Source organism: Hetaerina americana, unplaced genomic scaffold, assembly GCF_022747635.1.
Source record: "Hetaerina americana unplaced genomic scaffold, ioHetAmer1.1.p SCAF_13, whole genome shotgun sequence".
Lineage (NCBI taxonomy): Eukaryota > Metazoa > Arthropoda > Insecta > Odonata > Calopterygidae > Hetaerina > Hetaerina americana.
The window spans coordinates 13,976,225-13,991,714 of NW_027286403.1; the positions used below are offsets into that span (position 1 = coordinate 13,976,225).

A 15,490-nucleotide genomic window follows, 5' to 3' on the forward strand; every position below is an offset into this window, starting at 1 on the left:
ACCTTCAATGGTAGAGCACTATTCATAAAATTAAGCACGTTTTGTCAAAATGCTTATTTAAAAAACCGCAGAATACTCACATGGAAATCCATACACCAGATGATCCGAATAATAGTTCGTTTAATGATAGGAGTCGTAGAATAACAAACTTCACATTTTCTTAAACGGTTGTTCCTTATATCAAAGAGAAATCATGGTACCTGAGGAAGTGAGAGTGATTCTCGGAGTCGCTGGCTGATTTGAATCAGCCCCATCTCAGTATATTTTGCGTCAGTCACGTGACTCCACGATGCGATCGAGGGTTGACCACCGGTCACCCTTTGAAGGGATTACCTGATCAAATACATTAGCTTATTGGCGAATAGATTAAGGTTCCTTTTTCCAAATGTGTGGCAAGTCCAACTTTGGGGTCCAACTGGATCCACTTATTTGAAATTACATATCCCCATGTTACTCCATTCCAAAATTACCTGAAATCACTTAGTGTAAACATCCTAGCGTGACGTCAATTAAGTGACGGCTGGAGTAAGTTGCAATCATCCCTTTGATCTCCCATAGAGAACTCATAGGAATTTTTTAAATTAATTTCTTTCTTCGGTAAAATATGATTTTCACTAACTGTCTAAGAAAGTAAAACTTGAATTGGTATGTAGGGGGGACTTTTTCTATTTTCACCCGAGCAACCAACCTATTTAGCACTGGAATGCAACTTACTTCGAAAACCAAAAATGAAAAATCGGAACTTGAATCCGAATGGCGTAACCTATAGGTCATACAGTTGACTGAAATTGGTGTCAATGGGTACTTTCAAGCTTTATAAATACATCTGTAAAGAAATAAATCAAAAGTGGTCCTAATAATTTCTCTATGGTAGTTGAAAGGGTTGAGTGTAGTATGCTCCGGTATCTACTTTGATGACTTAACTTAAGGATGTTCTCATCAAGTAATTTTGGTTAATTTTGAAATGGAGTATAGCGATAACATGTATTTTTTAATAAAATTAATTCCTGTTATTCCTAGAAGACTTACCACCAACTTGTATATTTTATTACTTACGGGACACAATCCGCTCGCCTAATATTTCAGTTTGAGGGAAAGCTTCAGTATGTTTAGCGAATAAACGGAGAGAGGGCCAAAAATAACATTTAAGAATGATGGTCATGAATAACATTTAAGAATGATATTCTTATGAAGATTTTTTTACCATTTATACTCCTTTAATTCAAATAAAAAAGCATTATTTTGAATCAGAAAAACATAATAGAACTATTCTAGCTAGTTAAGCTGCATTTTATGAAAAAAGTTTCCAAAATAGTAGTTATCCTTGATCGAAATTCAGTCTTTTATGAATAAAATTTTAGGTCCTTACTATATCGCCCACATTGTCCGTTTCACATTGAATGCAACTTAGTAAATAAATCTTCCTGAGTGACAGAATGGATAGACTCAAACGAGGGGACGGTTAAAACGGGCATTTAATAAATTAGTGAAAATCATATCTACTAAAGTGTTTGGTAAATCACTTTTTCACTATACGTATGCAGCAAGTGTATAGAAAATATTTATCATAATAATTAAAGACTTCTTCAGCATTAGATAAGCGTGCCCATTTCATTTTCAAGCTTTCAAGTTTACGCTGAGCTAGTAAGAAAACTACGGGTGTACCCACATTGGGTCCTAACTTCACAATGCTCACGGCTGTTTTCAGAATGTGGAGAGCGGAATGACGCGAGCAGGATTGTCGGCGGGCAACCGGCTGGGACTAATGAGTTCCCCTGGATGGCACGCCTCTCATATTTCAGCAAGTTCTACTGCGGCGGCATGCTCATCAATGACCGATACGTCTTGACCGCTGCTCACTGCGTTCGCGGGTAAGTTCCCCCTGGCTTTACTATGATAAACTGTGGTTCACCAATGCCAAGTGATGTACATAGTATAAACCAGTGCGTCTGCCGGATGGACCGGTTTCTCTGAAAGGCATTAAAACACTCCTCCGTCTCACATGAACATGAATGGCGGCCACCATTAAGACCGCCCATGCTCTTGAGTGTATTAACGGTGCAGTGCAAGTATATCTCTTTGTTTTTTTCTTAATTTGTTGACAACAATGGAGTTGCTTTTTTTATTGATATATGGCATGAAAAGCGCTAAGTTCTCCCCCCAACAGCTAATGAAAAGTTATTCACTACAGAATACGTACTTGAGTGCTTTCTATTCAGCAAAAAAATAACGATATGGTCAACAGCAGAGAAAAACTAGCGAACAGAAAACTTAAACACTCCAGTTTTGTTACCCGGGAAAACACTGGGATTTTAGCTCGGTATTATCACTAAAGATTACAAATTATTATGTTACCGGCTATAATTTGGTTACATAATTAGAATTTTTTGGTAGGAATCAACTTTATTTTAATGCATGTTTCATAAATTATCCATTATTATTTATTTTCTGTTCATTGCTTATTAAATTGGTCCCCGACTCAAAGCCCAGACGACCCACGTTGCCCCGATCCAAATCTGCGTGGACCTTGGTAGCCCATACATTAAATTTTTTAGTTTACTATAACTACGAGTATGTGGTAATATCACATCATATATCATGGTTTCATGGTTTTGTACAAGCACCATTACGAGCACCATTTTGTATTAATATTCGCGTGGACTACCTCTTGTTTGCCCGATAGAATTTCATTCTTCAGTTCTTCATACTTTCCATCTTTCTTCATATCCTCTAAAATGCCTATCTTCTTTCTTGCCTACCCAACATTCTCCCTTTTATCACGGCCTAGAACAAACCACATCCATACAATATTTCCACAATCGACTTTTTCCCCCTCTTTCTAATTTTTCCAATTATATTCCTTTCGTAGTATTAGTATTTTAGGGGAGGCGACCGACAGCTGAGGTCATTTGTGCTATTAGAGATGGACATGGAAGTATGAAGAGTGGAGAGAAACCCGGCGTTGGCATTAGCCTACTCTTAACGAAAAGCGCCAAAGGGTCCGCAGCTTAACGTCCCATCCGACGAACGGATGGATCAAAGTGCCCTCCACAAAGCACCTCAAGTAGGGATCGAGATACCTCTGAAAAATATTCAATACTGCCGGGATTTGAACCCGGGCCCTCCGGGGAGGAAGCCAGTACGATAGCCACCGCAAAATCTCGATCTCTATTTTTATTCCTTCCTAGTTCAATTTAGCTTTCTCTATACTCTAGACTCTCATTGCTTATGTTTGTGATTCATCTTAATTCCATAATTCTAGTTATGCTTCATGCCATATGATTGCACTAATTTGGCTGTCTGGCTAATTATTGCTTACTCATTTTCAAACCTAGCGGACTTCATAACCTCGCAACACAATTGAATTCTAATCTCAAGCCGAGCCACCCTTGGCACGCTCTCAGTAAAGCTTTTCTTAGCATATACGTATGTTGACATTAAGACTGGAAATAATGGAGAAACGTTTCATGCACCCAGTATATCACTGCCCAAGTCGATTCTCTCTTCTGCCCTGATTTGTGCCATCTGATACAATCGCAGATTTCGGATTTCATATCTCCGAGTGCATTTTCTAGCTCATTATTTAGTAATTCTGGACTCAATACATCCTCTTCTACGTCATATTCCCATTATAACCCTAATTTGGCTAGTTTAATATCTATACCATAAAGCTCTTCTACGCATTCTTTTATTCTTCCCTGAATCTCTTCCGGCTCCATTAATACCTTTCCTGGCTTATTCGATATTGTGTGTATAGTTTATCCTTTGCTATATCATGGCAATTGCCTTGCCTTCTTATTCAGTACCTCTATTTTTATGTCTCTGAAATGACTTCTTATTATCACACGCGTATTTCCACCGTATTTCTTTCGCCCTATTACTTTCTCGGCTATGTTAATTATTTAACTCTCTGCGCATTCTTCTTCTCAGCTCAGTTCTAATATTCTTCTATTCACTTATTCATCTCCCTTGTGATATCGGCTTCTTAAATTCTTTCATTATTTACCAATCCTAATATTCGTCATTATTCAATTCCTTGTTGCAGTAGATAATCCAGAGCAAAGCAGAACAAACCTCGTTGTTAGTTTTCGTGAGAGGCCTCAACCTAACGACGCGTTATCTTTCATTTTGGATATTACCTTAGCATTGAAAATGACACTTTTTCAGTATTTAACTCTAATTAATGAATGCAGTAGTTACCTCTTATTTCATTTTATCATTTCCCCCATCAATATCGCGTGTCTAGTTCATCTCTGATGTTCTTGTATATTTAAATTTGCCATGCATGCCATGCACGCCATTGGATGATTTATGCCAGCTCACTCTTAAAGAACTCCCCATATTATACAACTAACTCCTAAACTACCCTTATTTAATGTTATAGATTTTTCTTTAGTTCAGTGAGACCTTTAGAATTTACCACGTTGACCCCTGAAGGTAAAATTTTGGGGACCATTGTTTGATATATTAGAGCGATTCAGAGGTTCATAGTCATACGATACCATTAAATCACCCCTTGCCCTCATCTTTGGTGGTACTGGGTCACATATTAGTGATGTCAACCCTTTCAAGCAGAGCTGACTGGTGTTCGCGTGATAATGCGGTAACTTTTTCAGTGATCTCCTCCTCCTCCGAAACACTCATGCTGCTGTCACTTCGATCTCCGCAGTCACAAGAAAATAATTTCTTCTGGTCTCCTCCAAATTTTTTTTATTTCATGTCATGTTCATGGATTGGGACGAAAAACGTTTAAATGAATTTAATATGGGGCAATTAAATTTTTATGTTTAGGTAATTTCATCCTTGCCTGAAAATATTCCACGCCCATAAGCCGTTACGAAAAAAACAAAGATTTGTTTGAAATATTGATACCTACTACTTACTATCTAATGTCAAGAAATATAAAAATCAATGACTCATAAATATAGCATTAGTTTATTTCCCGGACGCCGCCTGCGATTACACTTAACAAACCTTTTGTGGGATGTGTTCATATTTTCCGGTTTGAAATTCGGGCAACAACCGGTTTTGAAATGTGATTCACCGAGCATCAGTTGAACGCTCTAGTCCTACGCTTTATTGCCGCCCTACTCTACTTTCCCTTGTAGAAACTCTGCTCATGATTTGCATAGCCGTCATTTTATTTCTTTGGTTTCTACTGAGGCTTTCTCACCGATCTTTTTTCAGTCAATCTCTTATTTCAAGTTGTACATCCGTCTCAGCGTCTTGTGATAAAAGGAAGGCGTGGGGGATCGGGATGGTGCGGTGGCTAACGTACAGCCTTCCCACCAGAGGGCCCGGTTTCAAATCCTGGAGACAACAAATGTTTTTCAGTGGTATCCCGATCCCTTCTTGAGGTGATCTATGGAGAGCACTTTGAGTGAGTACGAGGTCCATCGGATGGGACGTTAAACTGCGTACTCCTTGGCGCCTTTCGACAAGAGCAGGCCAATGCCGACGACGGTTTTCTCTCCACCCTTCCTTTCCCATCCATCCCTAAGGGCGCAAATGACTTTAGCTGTCGGCCGCCTCCCATAAAAACTGCTAGGAAGTCGTTATGACGGCACGAGTGCATGTGCACAAATTCTCTTTAGGCTCTTCTTAAAACGTTTCCTGAAGACACTGAAGAGGATCTTGAAGACGATTCCCGCGATGGTGTCGAAACTTTAAAGCGTCCTTCAGGAAACATTATGACACCACGGTGAAATAAACCTAAACAAAAGATTTATTAATGTTAAATTTTCTCTGTGAATTCACAAAACAGCATAGTTATTGTCATAATACCCTAGAGATTGATCAAAAAAGGCAAATAAAGTGGCTGATAATGGACGCTCAAACAAATTACAATACTAATATTGCGTTCACCATCTAATACCATTTCATAACATATATTAGCCTGCATGTATCGGTACGGGACGTGCATCTTTCCGAATAAACTTGCCATAAAAACAGCGGTCTTATTATAAAATCAAAGAAATAATATTCCAATGATGCCGATATTATCATTATTTTTCAAAGTTCCTCCTCTGTGGTTCTGCATTTATAAGAGTTGAAAACTATAACAGTGATATTAAAAAAGAAAATTTACTTGATAAGTAACCATCCCATTCCGATGAACAGAAAGTAGCAATTTATGACTGTGTTAAAGTGGTTCCTAATTATAGCAGTATTTAATTTTTACAACAGCAAAAAAGTAGATCTTCATACAATGGAAAATTTTGTTAATAACTGGAAGCCCATCGCTATAGATGCGCTGAGAATGATGAAGCATTTTTCACGAGAGACCAGATGGACGCGAGGAGTAAAATAATTAAAGAATATATATTTAATAACAGAGTAATAGTGATAATACTAGAGTAGTAATAACAGAACAATTGAGGTAAAACTTATTTCAAAGAATCTTCTATCAAGGGCAACAAAGTTATCGAAAAGGTCTCGCTATATTATTAAATATAAAGTTACAAGACCAAGCAAGAAGCTGTATTCAATGTAGAACAATACGAGGACTGTTCGATAAAGAGTTAATAATAAATGCTTTATGCACATAAGTAATTGTGTAAATATTTAATCATTCATCTTATTGTTAGCTTAATCTATAATAAATTTGTAATACAAGATTCATTAATTTGATTATAGTATTTCCTTAGCGACAGTTGTTGCAATTTGAAATATGTTCGGTTCTCTAACGGCAACGGGGGAGGTAACACATGACACGAGCCGGCACACTGCATTACAATTTTGCTTTCACCTGGAAAATTTGTCAGTCAAGGCTTATGCAATGATGCATAAGGATTATGGGGAGTCTGTCCTCCCCGATAGTGCAGATAGAGGATGGTTTATAATGTTTAGAGAGGGAGGACGATCAATTTCAAAGGAAGGTGGGTCTGGAGCTCTAGTCACTGCTCTTATGGAAGTAAATATTATAACTGCTGCTGCCTTTATGAGAGAAGATCGTTGAACAACGTTAAGAGCACTATTAGAAACATTGGAAGTTTTACGTGGCGCCAGCTACTCCTCTGAAAGAAACATCGCGCAAGGGATGTGATCGTGCGTGGTGCAGGCTAGACTGCCGGAGAGCAGGACTATCGTGGTCAGAGTTGTTCGTGGTCGATGTTACATTAAGATGAGGAGTTTTATTCGGAGGGTGTGGCTGCAAATGAAATATGAATTGATCATTTTCATCCGGAGAGCAAACGGAAAGCTCTGTTTAAAAATCTATGGCATCACTAATTCCAAAAAAGCCAAAGTGGTGGCATCAGCTGGGAAAGATATGGTCATATGATTTTCCGAATTCTAGGGAATGGTGTGTCAGCATATCATAACAGCATATGCAACTGTAAATAAAGAATACTATAAGGATGTATTGAAATTATTTCAAGTCCGTACCATTCGCAAAAGGCCACCTTTCAAAGTAATAGGCTGGATGCTGCACCACGATAATGCACGGTCGCGCATCGCAAATGTTGTAGGAGAATATCTCGCGTAAATCGATGTGAAGTGTGTTCCTCATCCGTGTATCTATAGTCAAGACATATGCCCATGTGACTTTCTTCTGCTAATGCTGTTTGAAGAAACACCTTTGGGGAAATCTTTTTTAACATCAGAAGCAAGATTAAGATAGCCGAGGCAGTTAAGAAGGACCAACAGAAGTCGTTGCCAGGATGTCGTCGAAGACTGGAAAAAAGTCGTGACAAGTGCACTACGTCCAGTGGAGACCTGAAATGGTAAATCAAAATTTTGAGGCTGGGTAGAAATATTTTGTTAAAAAATTATTGTCATTTTTTATTATATGGCCTTCGTAGCGATGAGTTTTTATGATTACAAAAAATGATTGCTGAGCTTTTGTTAGCTAAAATTAACAATCTGACCTCATAATTGTTGGTTTCCTATCTTCCATAGTAAATGCGCAAATACATAGGGACATTTTTCATAGAGAAGGCCATCATAATTCTATGACGGAGAAAATACTTCTACGATTCTTCTTTCCTCACACTGAAAATGCCAAATAGAGGCGTACATTCGTAATTTAGAAACTCAAACGAGGTTTTAGTCAAGCAAATTTTGGAGCGAGAGAACGTCTTCACTGAAGAACTCGGTTACTTTAAAAAAGTTACTGGCCTTCAATATATACTAATGAATTTGTTACTATCCTCAGGTTCATGTGGTTTATGATCAAAGTGACTTTCGGAGAACACGACAGATGTGACATGGAGGTGAAACCAGAGTCCCGCTTCGTTCTCAGAGCTATAAGCCAAGACTTTAGCTATTCTAGTTTTGACAATGACATCGCCCTGCTCCGATTAAATGACCGAGTGCCCATATCGGATACCATTCGCCCAATATGCTTGCCCGCCAGCAAAGGTAAGACGTTCCAGCCTTTTATCCTTCTGTTTGCTTTAGCTTGTTGATTTTCCTAATTTCTCTGTGAAGCATGGGAGAATAATAGCAGCAACTGGGTGATTTACTTGGAATATTTCTCGTATCATGTTTTCAAATAGTTGTGCATGCTACCTAAACAATATATTATACCTACGCTGTAAAGTTGAGTTTCTCTCACTATTCTAGGTTTCTTCAAAAGTATGGATCAATACGCAATTTATTGGCTGTGTGACGAATAGTAAATAAATAACCCAAGAAGTAGAAGACGCCAAGAATTTCAATTAGTTATTGTAATACTCGAAACGAAAACTAGTGATTGTAACTTAATATTACAGTTGAAACTACAAGTATTTTCAATAAAATTTACACGAGGAGCTTTTTCTAAATGCTTAATGTCCAACGTGGCTAACCCGATCCGGAGTTAACTCGCAGAGTAATCCAGATGCTGCGGATTCTTATCCTACCAAATTTATAGATATTTCGTTCTATATCGACTTTCAGCCAAAATATAACTGGAACCGGATAAAATCCGCCGAAATATCAAAAGTTCAGACATAACCATTTCTTCAAGAACGCAGAAAATTTTCCAGGACCTCATAAAATTTAATTCATTCTAAGTGAATTCATGTCAGGCAGGAGGCATTTAAAATATCTTTTGATTTAAATGCATTTCTAAGTCTTGTTTACCGTAGTATGCAATAATACTGAGTCTAAGAGTTGTTCCGCTCGATGATGCCATAGCGTGTGGGAGCGTTTCAAGTGCATCTTCGCTCTGTGTGGATAAATTCAAATTCCCCTTATAGGATCAATTAATAAGATAGAGTACATTATGTATTATTATGGATACAACGTCTTTAAATTATTTTATCCTCAGAAGAGCGCTATCATGATTATTAATGATTTGAATTAATTCGGAAATTGATGCAATAGATTGATGAACTTGATGAAATCTGGAAATCATCTGTTTTTCTGAAGGTAGGCATTCTTTGAAGCAACCCACAGCAAAGTTCCCCCTCTAGAAATATGCGAAAAACTCACTTGATCAATTCAATCCCGAATGATACAAACCTTACAAAATTTTACTTTGTTTTGGTGATGCACCTGTATTATATATAAATTCTAATTTCCTTAATTTGTCGGTAAACACTCTTCTTTTCCAAAATGATCATTTTTCGCTTCATGGTTCTCTCCTCTCATAAATGTTTCTTAAATACATCGAAAAGAACTTTTGCGGCATTTCAAGACAATACTGCATTCATCCATGTTACTGATTTCCTTTTCAGGTGAGTTATACGTGGGGAGAACCGCCGTTGCATCCGGCTGGGGAACGTTGATGGAAGACGGTAAACCCGCATGTATTCTCCAACAAGTAGAATTACCAGTAATGAGCAATGAGAAGTGCCGTCAGACAAAATACAACGCGTCTATGATTTCTGGAAACATGCTCTGTGCTGGATTCGCAGAAGGCGGTAAAGACTCCTGTCAGGTAGAGAAAGCCATTCATTTCTTCAGCATGCATTAAGGAAAAGGATTGTACGCATCTATTATTAACTAATCTAAATGGTTATCTCTGGAATACTTGTTAACCCACCAATTCAATATTTTAGATTCTTTTTAAAAGACAGCGAGAAAAAATAAATAATTATCACCGTCTGAAGTTAGCAGCTCTTCAACGTGCACCTTTTACTACAAACCTCTTCATTTCATGCAACACCTTCTAATGTTGACTTCTAATATCTTTCACACCTTAATATTCTATTTCGCCATATATTTCTTCTGGTTTATCGCACATGGCACCTAGGTTCTTCCTTCTCTTCTGTGAATGTTTACTGAGACACAATGTATTGTTAAATATATTACTCTTAATTTTAAATGCATATATTATACTATGGGGGAAGTGGTAACCTAAAGCGCTGGACTACTAACCGTAGGGCCCGGGTCAGATTCCCGGGTATACCTCTGGGCACGCTGCATGATTTTTCGGGTACTAGATCTTCCTGGGAAACCCTAGATGGTACAGGGCACCCCTACTCTGATGTATGAATTTCACCCCCGCCGTATTGGACTTAGTACTCTTCCCTCGCCTACGCGAATCAAACCGACCTCCAGGTTAGTTTTTTTTATATTCTATCATTTAATAGGTGGAATTTCAGTTTCAAAACATTGAACTAATTTCTCACAGTGGAGCCTATGCCATAATCTATGCTTTTCTCTGTGGTGTATAAATGTGTATATTTTCCTGATATAATGTGTCTCTACCCTTTCATCTGAATTCCTGCGGGGATATAATGCTAATTTTATGTTTCTCTATCTGTTCTTTGAATACTTTCGGCAATCCTTGCTAATCTAAGGTGTTCATAAACTGGATTATTAGATTCATTAGCCTTTTTACTATGCCTCTTGCTGAAACTGTCTCCACGATGCTCCACGGGGGCCCTACATCTGATCCTGGCCCATTTCCAAAGTTTTCGTGTACCCGGGGCCATTTTGGGGGCTTTTTTTCAAGTGATTATTTCGCAGGATAGGGTTCTCATCCATACGTCCAACACCCGATCTGAATGACCAGATGTTGCTCTTTGTCTGTTCCATATCCTTTGATCTGAATCGGGTTGACCAAACCAGGGACTTTTTATCCTGACAGCATAATCCTAGCGGTCATTGGACCACATAAAACCCCCATTGCCAGAATAACTCGAGGGGCAGAGAATGGAAGAAGAAAGCCCAAGTAATGAATCAAAAATTTTAATAAAATTGTTTTCTTTCTTTCTTATTCATCATTAGTCGTCACCTAAATCAACTAATAGAGGTAAGTCTGATGAAATGGTAGTTTTGAACTATTTGGACTAATACTAGACTCATAATGGCGGAATTTTCCGTGTAATTATTCTTGTTTTCCTCACATTACTTTCGGCTTCGGAGTTCTTCATTCCATCATCATCTCTCCTTCGGGAAGCTTAATTCTTCTGAAATCCCGATCCTGTTACCAAACATTCTCTCGCCTATCACTGCCATTACCATGCCACCACCTCTAGATATCTCCTCTATCCACATTTTCTGTCTTCGAATCATGACCATTAGCCGTTCTTTTCGAGAGAAAGCAACGGTTGACAAGTTTGACATGGCGAGCCACACAAGTGAATTCAAAAAAGCCAGCGGATAGTGGATTCATGTGCTCTGTTAAGGTTCATTCATGCTCTTTTAGCATTTCTTGCAATTGCAGCTAGAAATTTTTTGTTGTTTGAGATCTCTCCTGTGAAATTATGGAAAATAAAAGGTTATTCATATTAACTAATGCATTTTGAACGTAGAATACAGCAGCTGCCAATAATATTATTGATCTTATGCAACAAGGTATAAAATGAACAAATGCGGGAGATGGCGTGGAATAAGGAAATTAACCCTGTACCCTCCTTAGGAGTTATTGAAAACCCTTCATACCTAAATTAGTACTTTTTTAATTCCTCGCTTCTTTTGTCGCTTATTTCTGCAACAAAAGATTGAGTGCACAGTCAGTAGTAAATTATAATTGGGAAAAATGTTACTTGCATGGAATTTGATGATTGGGGTTTCGGTTTAAGTGCGGACCACCAAGAGTCGACTCTGGCTCGAGTTTTTCCGCTCAAAGAACAGAATATGTAGTTCAGTTCAATAAATAGCCAAAGTAAGAATGTTTAAAACCAAATTACTTCAAAAATCACGAAAACGGTAAAGAGTATATCTTCCCTGCGGTAGCATCCGCCGATTCCAGAGAGTCAAAGTGTATTTTATAGCGCAAATAGTGGTCGCTCCCTCGAATTGAGTCTCAGAAATATAGTATAAAATGTCTTGATTATATTTTATATACATCATCATCTACATGCCTGTGAATACAAAAGCAATTGAGAACAACGCCTAAAGCTGCGTTAAAAAATTATATTGTCCATAACAATGGAGATAATGTCCTGCCAAAATGTACTAAGCATTTATTATTGCCATTATTATTACTCACTTATTGAAGGTTATCAGAGGGCGATTTTTTTCTGGATTGTATTTATTTTGTTTAATTAGGTTAGCAAAATGAGGAAACAATTTCAAAGTGTAAAAAGCATCCGCCTTGACCGGGATTTGAACCCTAATCATTCAATGTCCGGTCAAGTTCTGTAGTCAATTAAGCTACCGAGGTGGCGAATTGAGTATTGGTTCTAAAGGACCAAGATATTATGGGGTACATACAATGTTGCAGGTAATCGCGACATCTGCCGCGGTTTCATTGAAATGTAAAGGGTAAGCACCCTATTATTTATGCTTGGAGTTGTGTATCTGTTACATTGGATATGCGGTATTTCGTAATTACTTTTTGTTCCTTGGACGCTGTGGTAGCTTAAATGGTTAAAATACTCGGCCGGACATCGAAGGGTCCAGTTCGAATTCCGGTCAAGGCGAATAAATTTCACACTTTGAAATGAATGCATTATATCGCGCATTAGCGGATTATTAGAAATTACTGTCGCAGTATCTCCCGGTTAATAGTAAAATTTTATAAGCATTCTTCAACAGGCCTGTTTGACCTCGAAAATGGCCGACTTTTGTGCTGGAGAATATTTGGCTAGCTTTGACAGCTTTATTATCTGTATGAACTTCTGAATGAAATGAAAATTACATTTGCCATTTTAATGGAATTTACGTCATAGCAAATTTTTGGACCTACATAAATGCTTTAGTAAACATTGATTACTTAAAAAACCCACCGAGTGGACAATATGGTTAAAAAATAGAAATTAATTCTGCTCTATGTGAATATGGTCATAATTTATTGCTAACTCCCTGGAAATTAAAAATAGTTTACCTTCAGTCATCTGATGATTTCACATGGAATTACACATAAGTAGCCCATGGTAAAAGTTTTATGACATTTCTATAAGCATACTTATTTCCTTTCATCAAATCACCCTCTGATGGATCTCACTTAATAAGTTGTATCCATAGAAGAAATACAACATTATATTCTATGGATAAGAATAGCAAGATAATTCTTATATCACTTCTGAAGAAACTGCAGCCTGCCAGGAAATTAAATAGTATGAATTTTTCTTAGGGAAATAAATATTTTTCAATCATATAATATTTTCAGTTTCTTTCACACTCCCTGTCTCAAAGACATAAACTAAGAGAAGTCATGAAATAGGATTCATAAATTTCAAGAAAAGAGCTCCACTGATAAATTACAAGGATGATGGGTGATTTTAGCTTTCGGATGTGCCATACCATTATCTGCCCCATTATGTAAGCATGGAAATAAGAACATAACTTTTCACATTATATCATGAATTGATGATGTTTTTGCATTTCACTTTAGCATTTTGCAACATCAGAGGAAGCCAATGGGCATTAACTATTTTGTATGTCCTTTCTTTCAGGGTGATAGTGGTGGTCCACTGGTGACTGAAAGACCAGATAAAACATATGAATTGATAGGTAAGATTGCATTCAAAATTTACCGAGAGCAATAATTTAAAAGCAAAACAGTTTCATTTCCAAGGCTCATAATTAAAGAACCTCCACTTCTATGAATCTTGTTAATCATTGGTACTGGAAACCACACACTTAAAATACTAATGTAAGTATTGGATGACAAGTGAAACTACACATTTATGGCAATATTCATACATTTAAACAAATGCACTATTTAAAGCTTTTACCTTCGGGTGACAATCCATTGAAGCATTAGGAAGCTTTTAGAATGTCTGAAGCATTTCAGTTAGTATAAAACTCTGTTACTTCAGTCACACAAAAACTACAGGGCTTGCCTATAATGCTTTCATAATTACAGAATTAAGTCGGAAACTTTTCAGACCACCCTCGTATGCATATATAAAGACACACACACACACACATACATATATATATATATATATATATATATATATATATATATATATATATATATATATATATATATATATATATATATATGTATATGTATATATATGCATTTTACATGTATATATAATTCATATGTGTTTGTAATGAAAAAAATTGGAAATAAAAAATATATGTGCAGTATTTGCAAGAAGTATGTTCTTCTTTTCCAGGAGTGGTATCATGGGGTAATGGGTGTGCTCGTCCTGGCTATCCTGGTGTTTATACAAGAGTCAACCGTTACCTTGACTGGATTGCAGAAAACACAAAAGAAGGGTGTTACTGTACTGACTGAGTGATGTGTGACAAACTTATTATGCAGGGGAAACTTTTAAGAAAATGACTGTCATAATGCTCTAAATAATGCTCAATTATCCCAGCCCTTTTATAAATCCAATGACTCTTTGACTATTTATCTTTCTTGCAAAGAGAAAAATTATGTTTATTCACTGACTTTAGCAATTACAAGTAAATACGCCATTAATTGGTGTTCATTAACTATTTTGCTTCCAGATTGTGAAAAATGTACTTTTGCTGGTACAGAAGTTCATGATTTTAAAAACTGTAATTAACAGTTAATGTGAAAAAATATATTTGGCCTTTGCAAGGGTTATTTTCTCGCTCAGCATGTGTACATTTCCTCACAGAATCATTTAATCAAAATGATTACAACGAAAATGCAACTGAAGCACATTCTTGTGAAAGAGAAGAGGTGCTATGAATATAAGTTTAATCAATATTTATTCAACCCAATATATTTTAATATATTAAATTAGAAATCCTCCAGGGAACTTCCTGCCATTATCATAAAATCATTCCATTAATATCAACTGTGATCATTGTTATGTTTAAGTACTTACAGTAAGAAAGTTATTCCCTGGAAGCTGCAGCCCAAGTCTTCAAATGAATTGTGACAGATTTAAGGCAAAAGCAAATTCTCTTAAAAACAAAGATTTAACAGTTCTTCCACTGTTGATTACACTATATGTTAAATTATAAAGTTATTGCATACACTTAAGGGCTACACTGGAACCAGTGGCAAAGGATATGAGAACACAACGTATGAATAAAAAAATAATGTTCATAAAGCCTCCTTTAGTATGTAATAAGGTTTGGTTTACCATCAGAAGTAATAGCTGTAGATAAATGATATTAAAATACGGCTATACTACTAGAATCCATTTGTAAATGAATTTATATTCTTACCTGAATG

General features: G+C 36.9%; 1 protein-coding gene across 1 annotated transcript in view; it reads left to right on the forward strand.

Annotated features, from left to right (window-relative positions):
* The window catches only part of LOC139686135 (trypsin-1-like), a 43,729-nt gene extending 29,086 nt beyond the window's left edge, over positions 1 to 14,643 (forward strand). Inside the window, exons 3-8 of the mRNA XM_071583319.1 lie at positions 1,709 to 1,871; positions 2,382 to 2,390; positions 8,156 to 8,361; positions 9,663 to 9,865; positions 13,776 to 13,833; positions 14,451 to 14,643. Of these exons, the coding sequence (XP_071439420.1) occupies positions 1,709 to 1,871; positions 2,382 to 2,390; positions 8,156 to 8,361; positions 9,663 to 9,865; positions 13,776 to 13,833; positions 14,451 to 14,572 (761 nt within the window). The 3' untranslated portion in view covers positions 14,573 to 14,643. The remainder of the gene's footprint in view (positions 1 to 1,708; positions 1,872 to 2,381; positions 2,391 to 8,155; positions 8,362 to 9,662; positions 9,866 to 13,775; positions 13,834 to 14,450) is intronic.
* Positions 14,644 to 15,490: the final 847 nt, after the last annotated feature.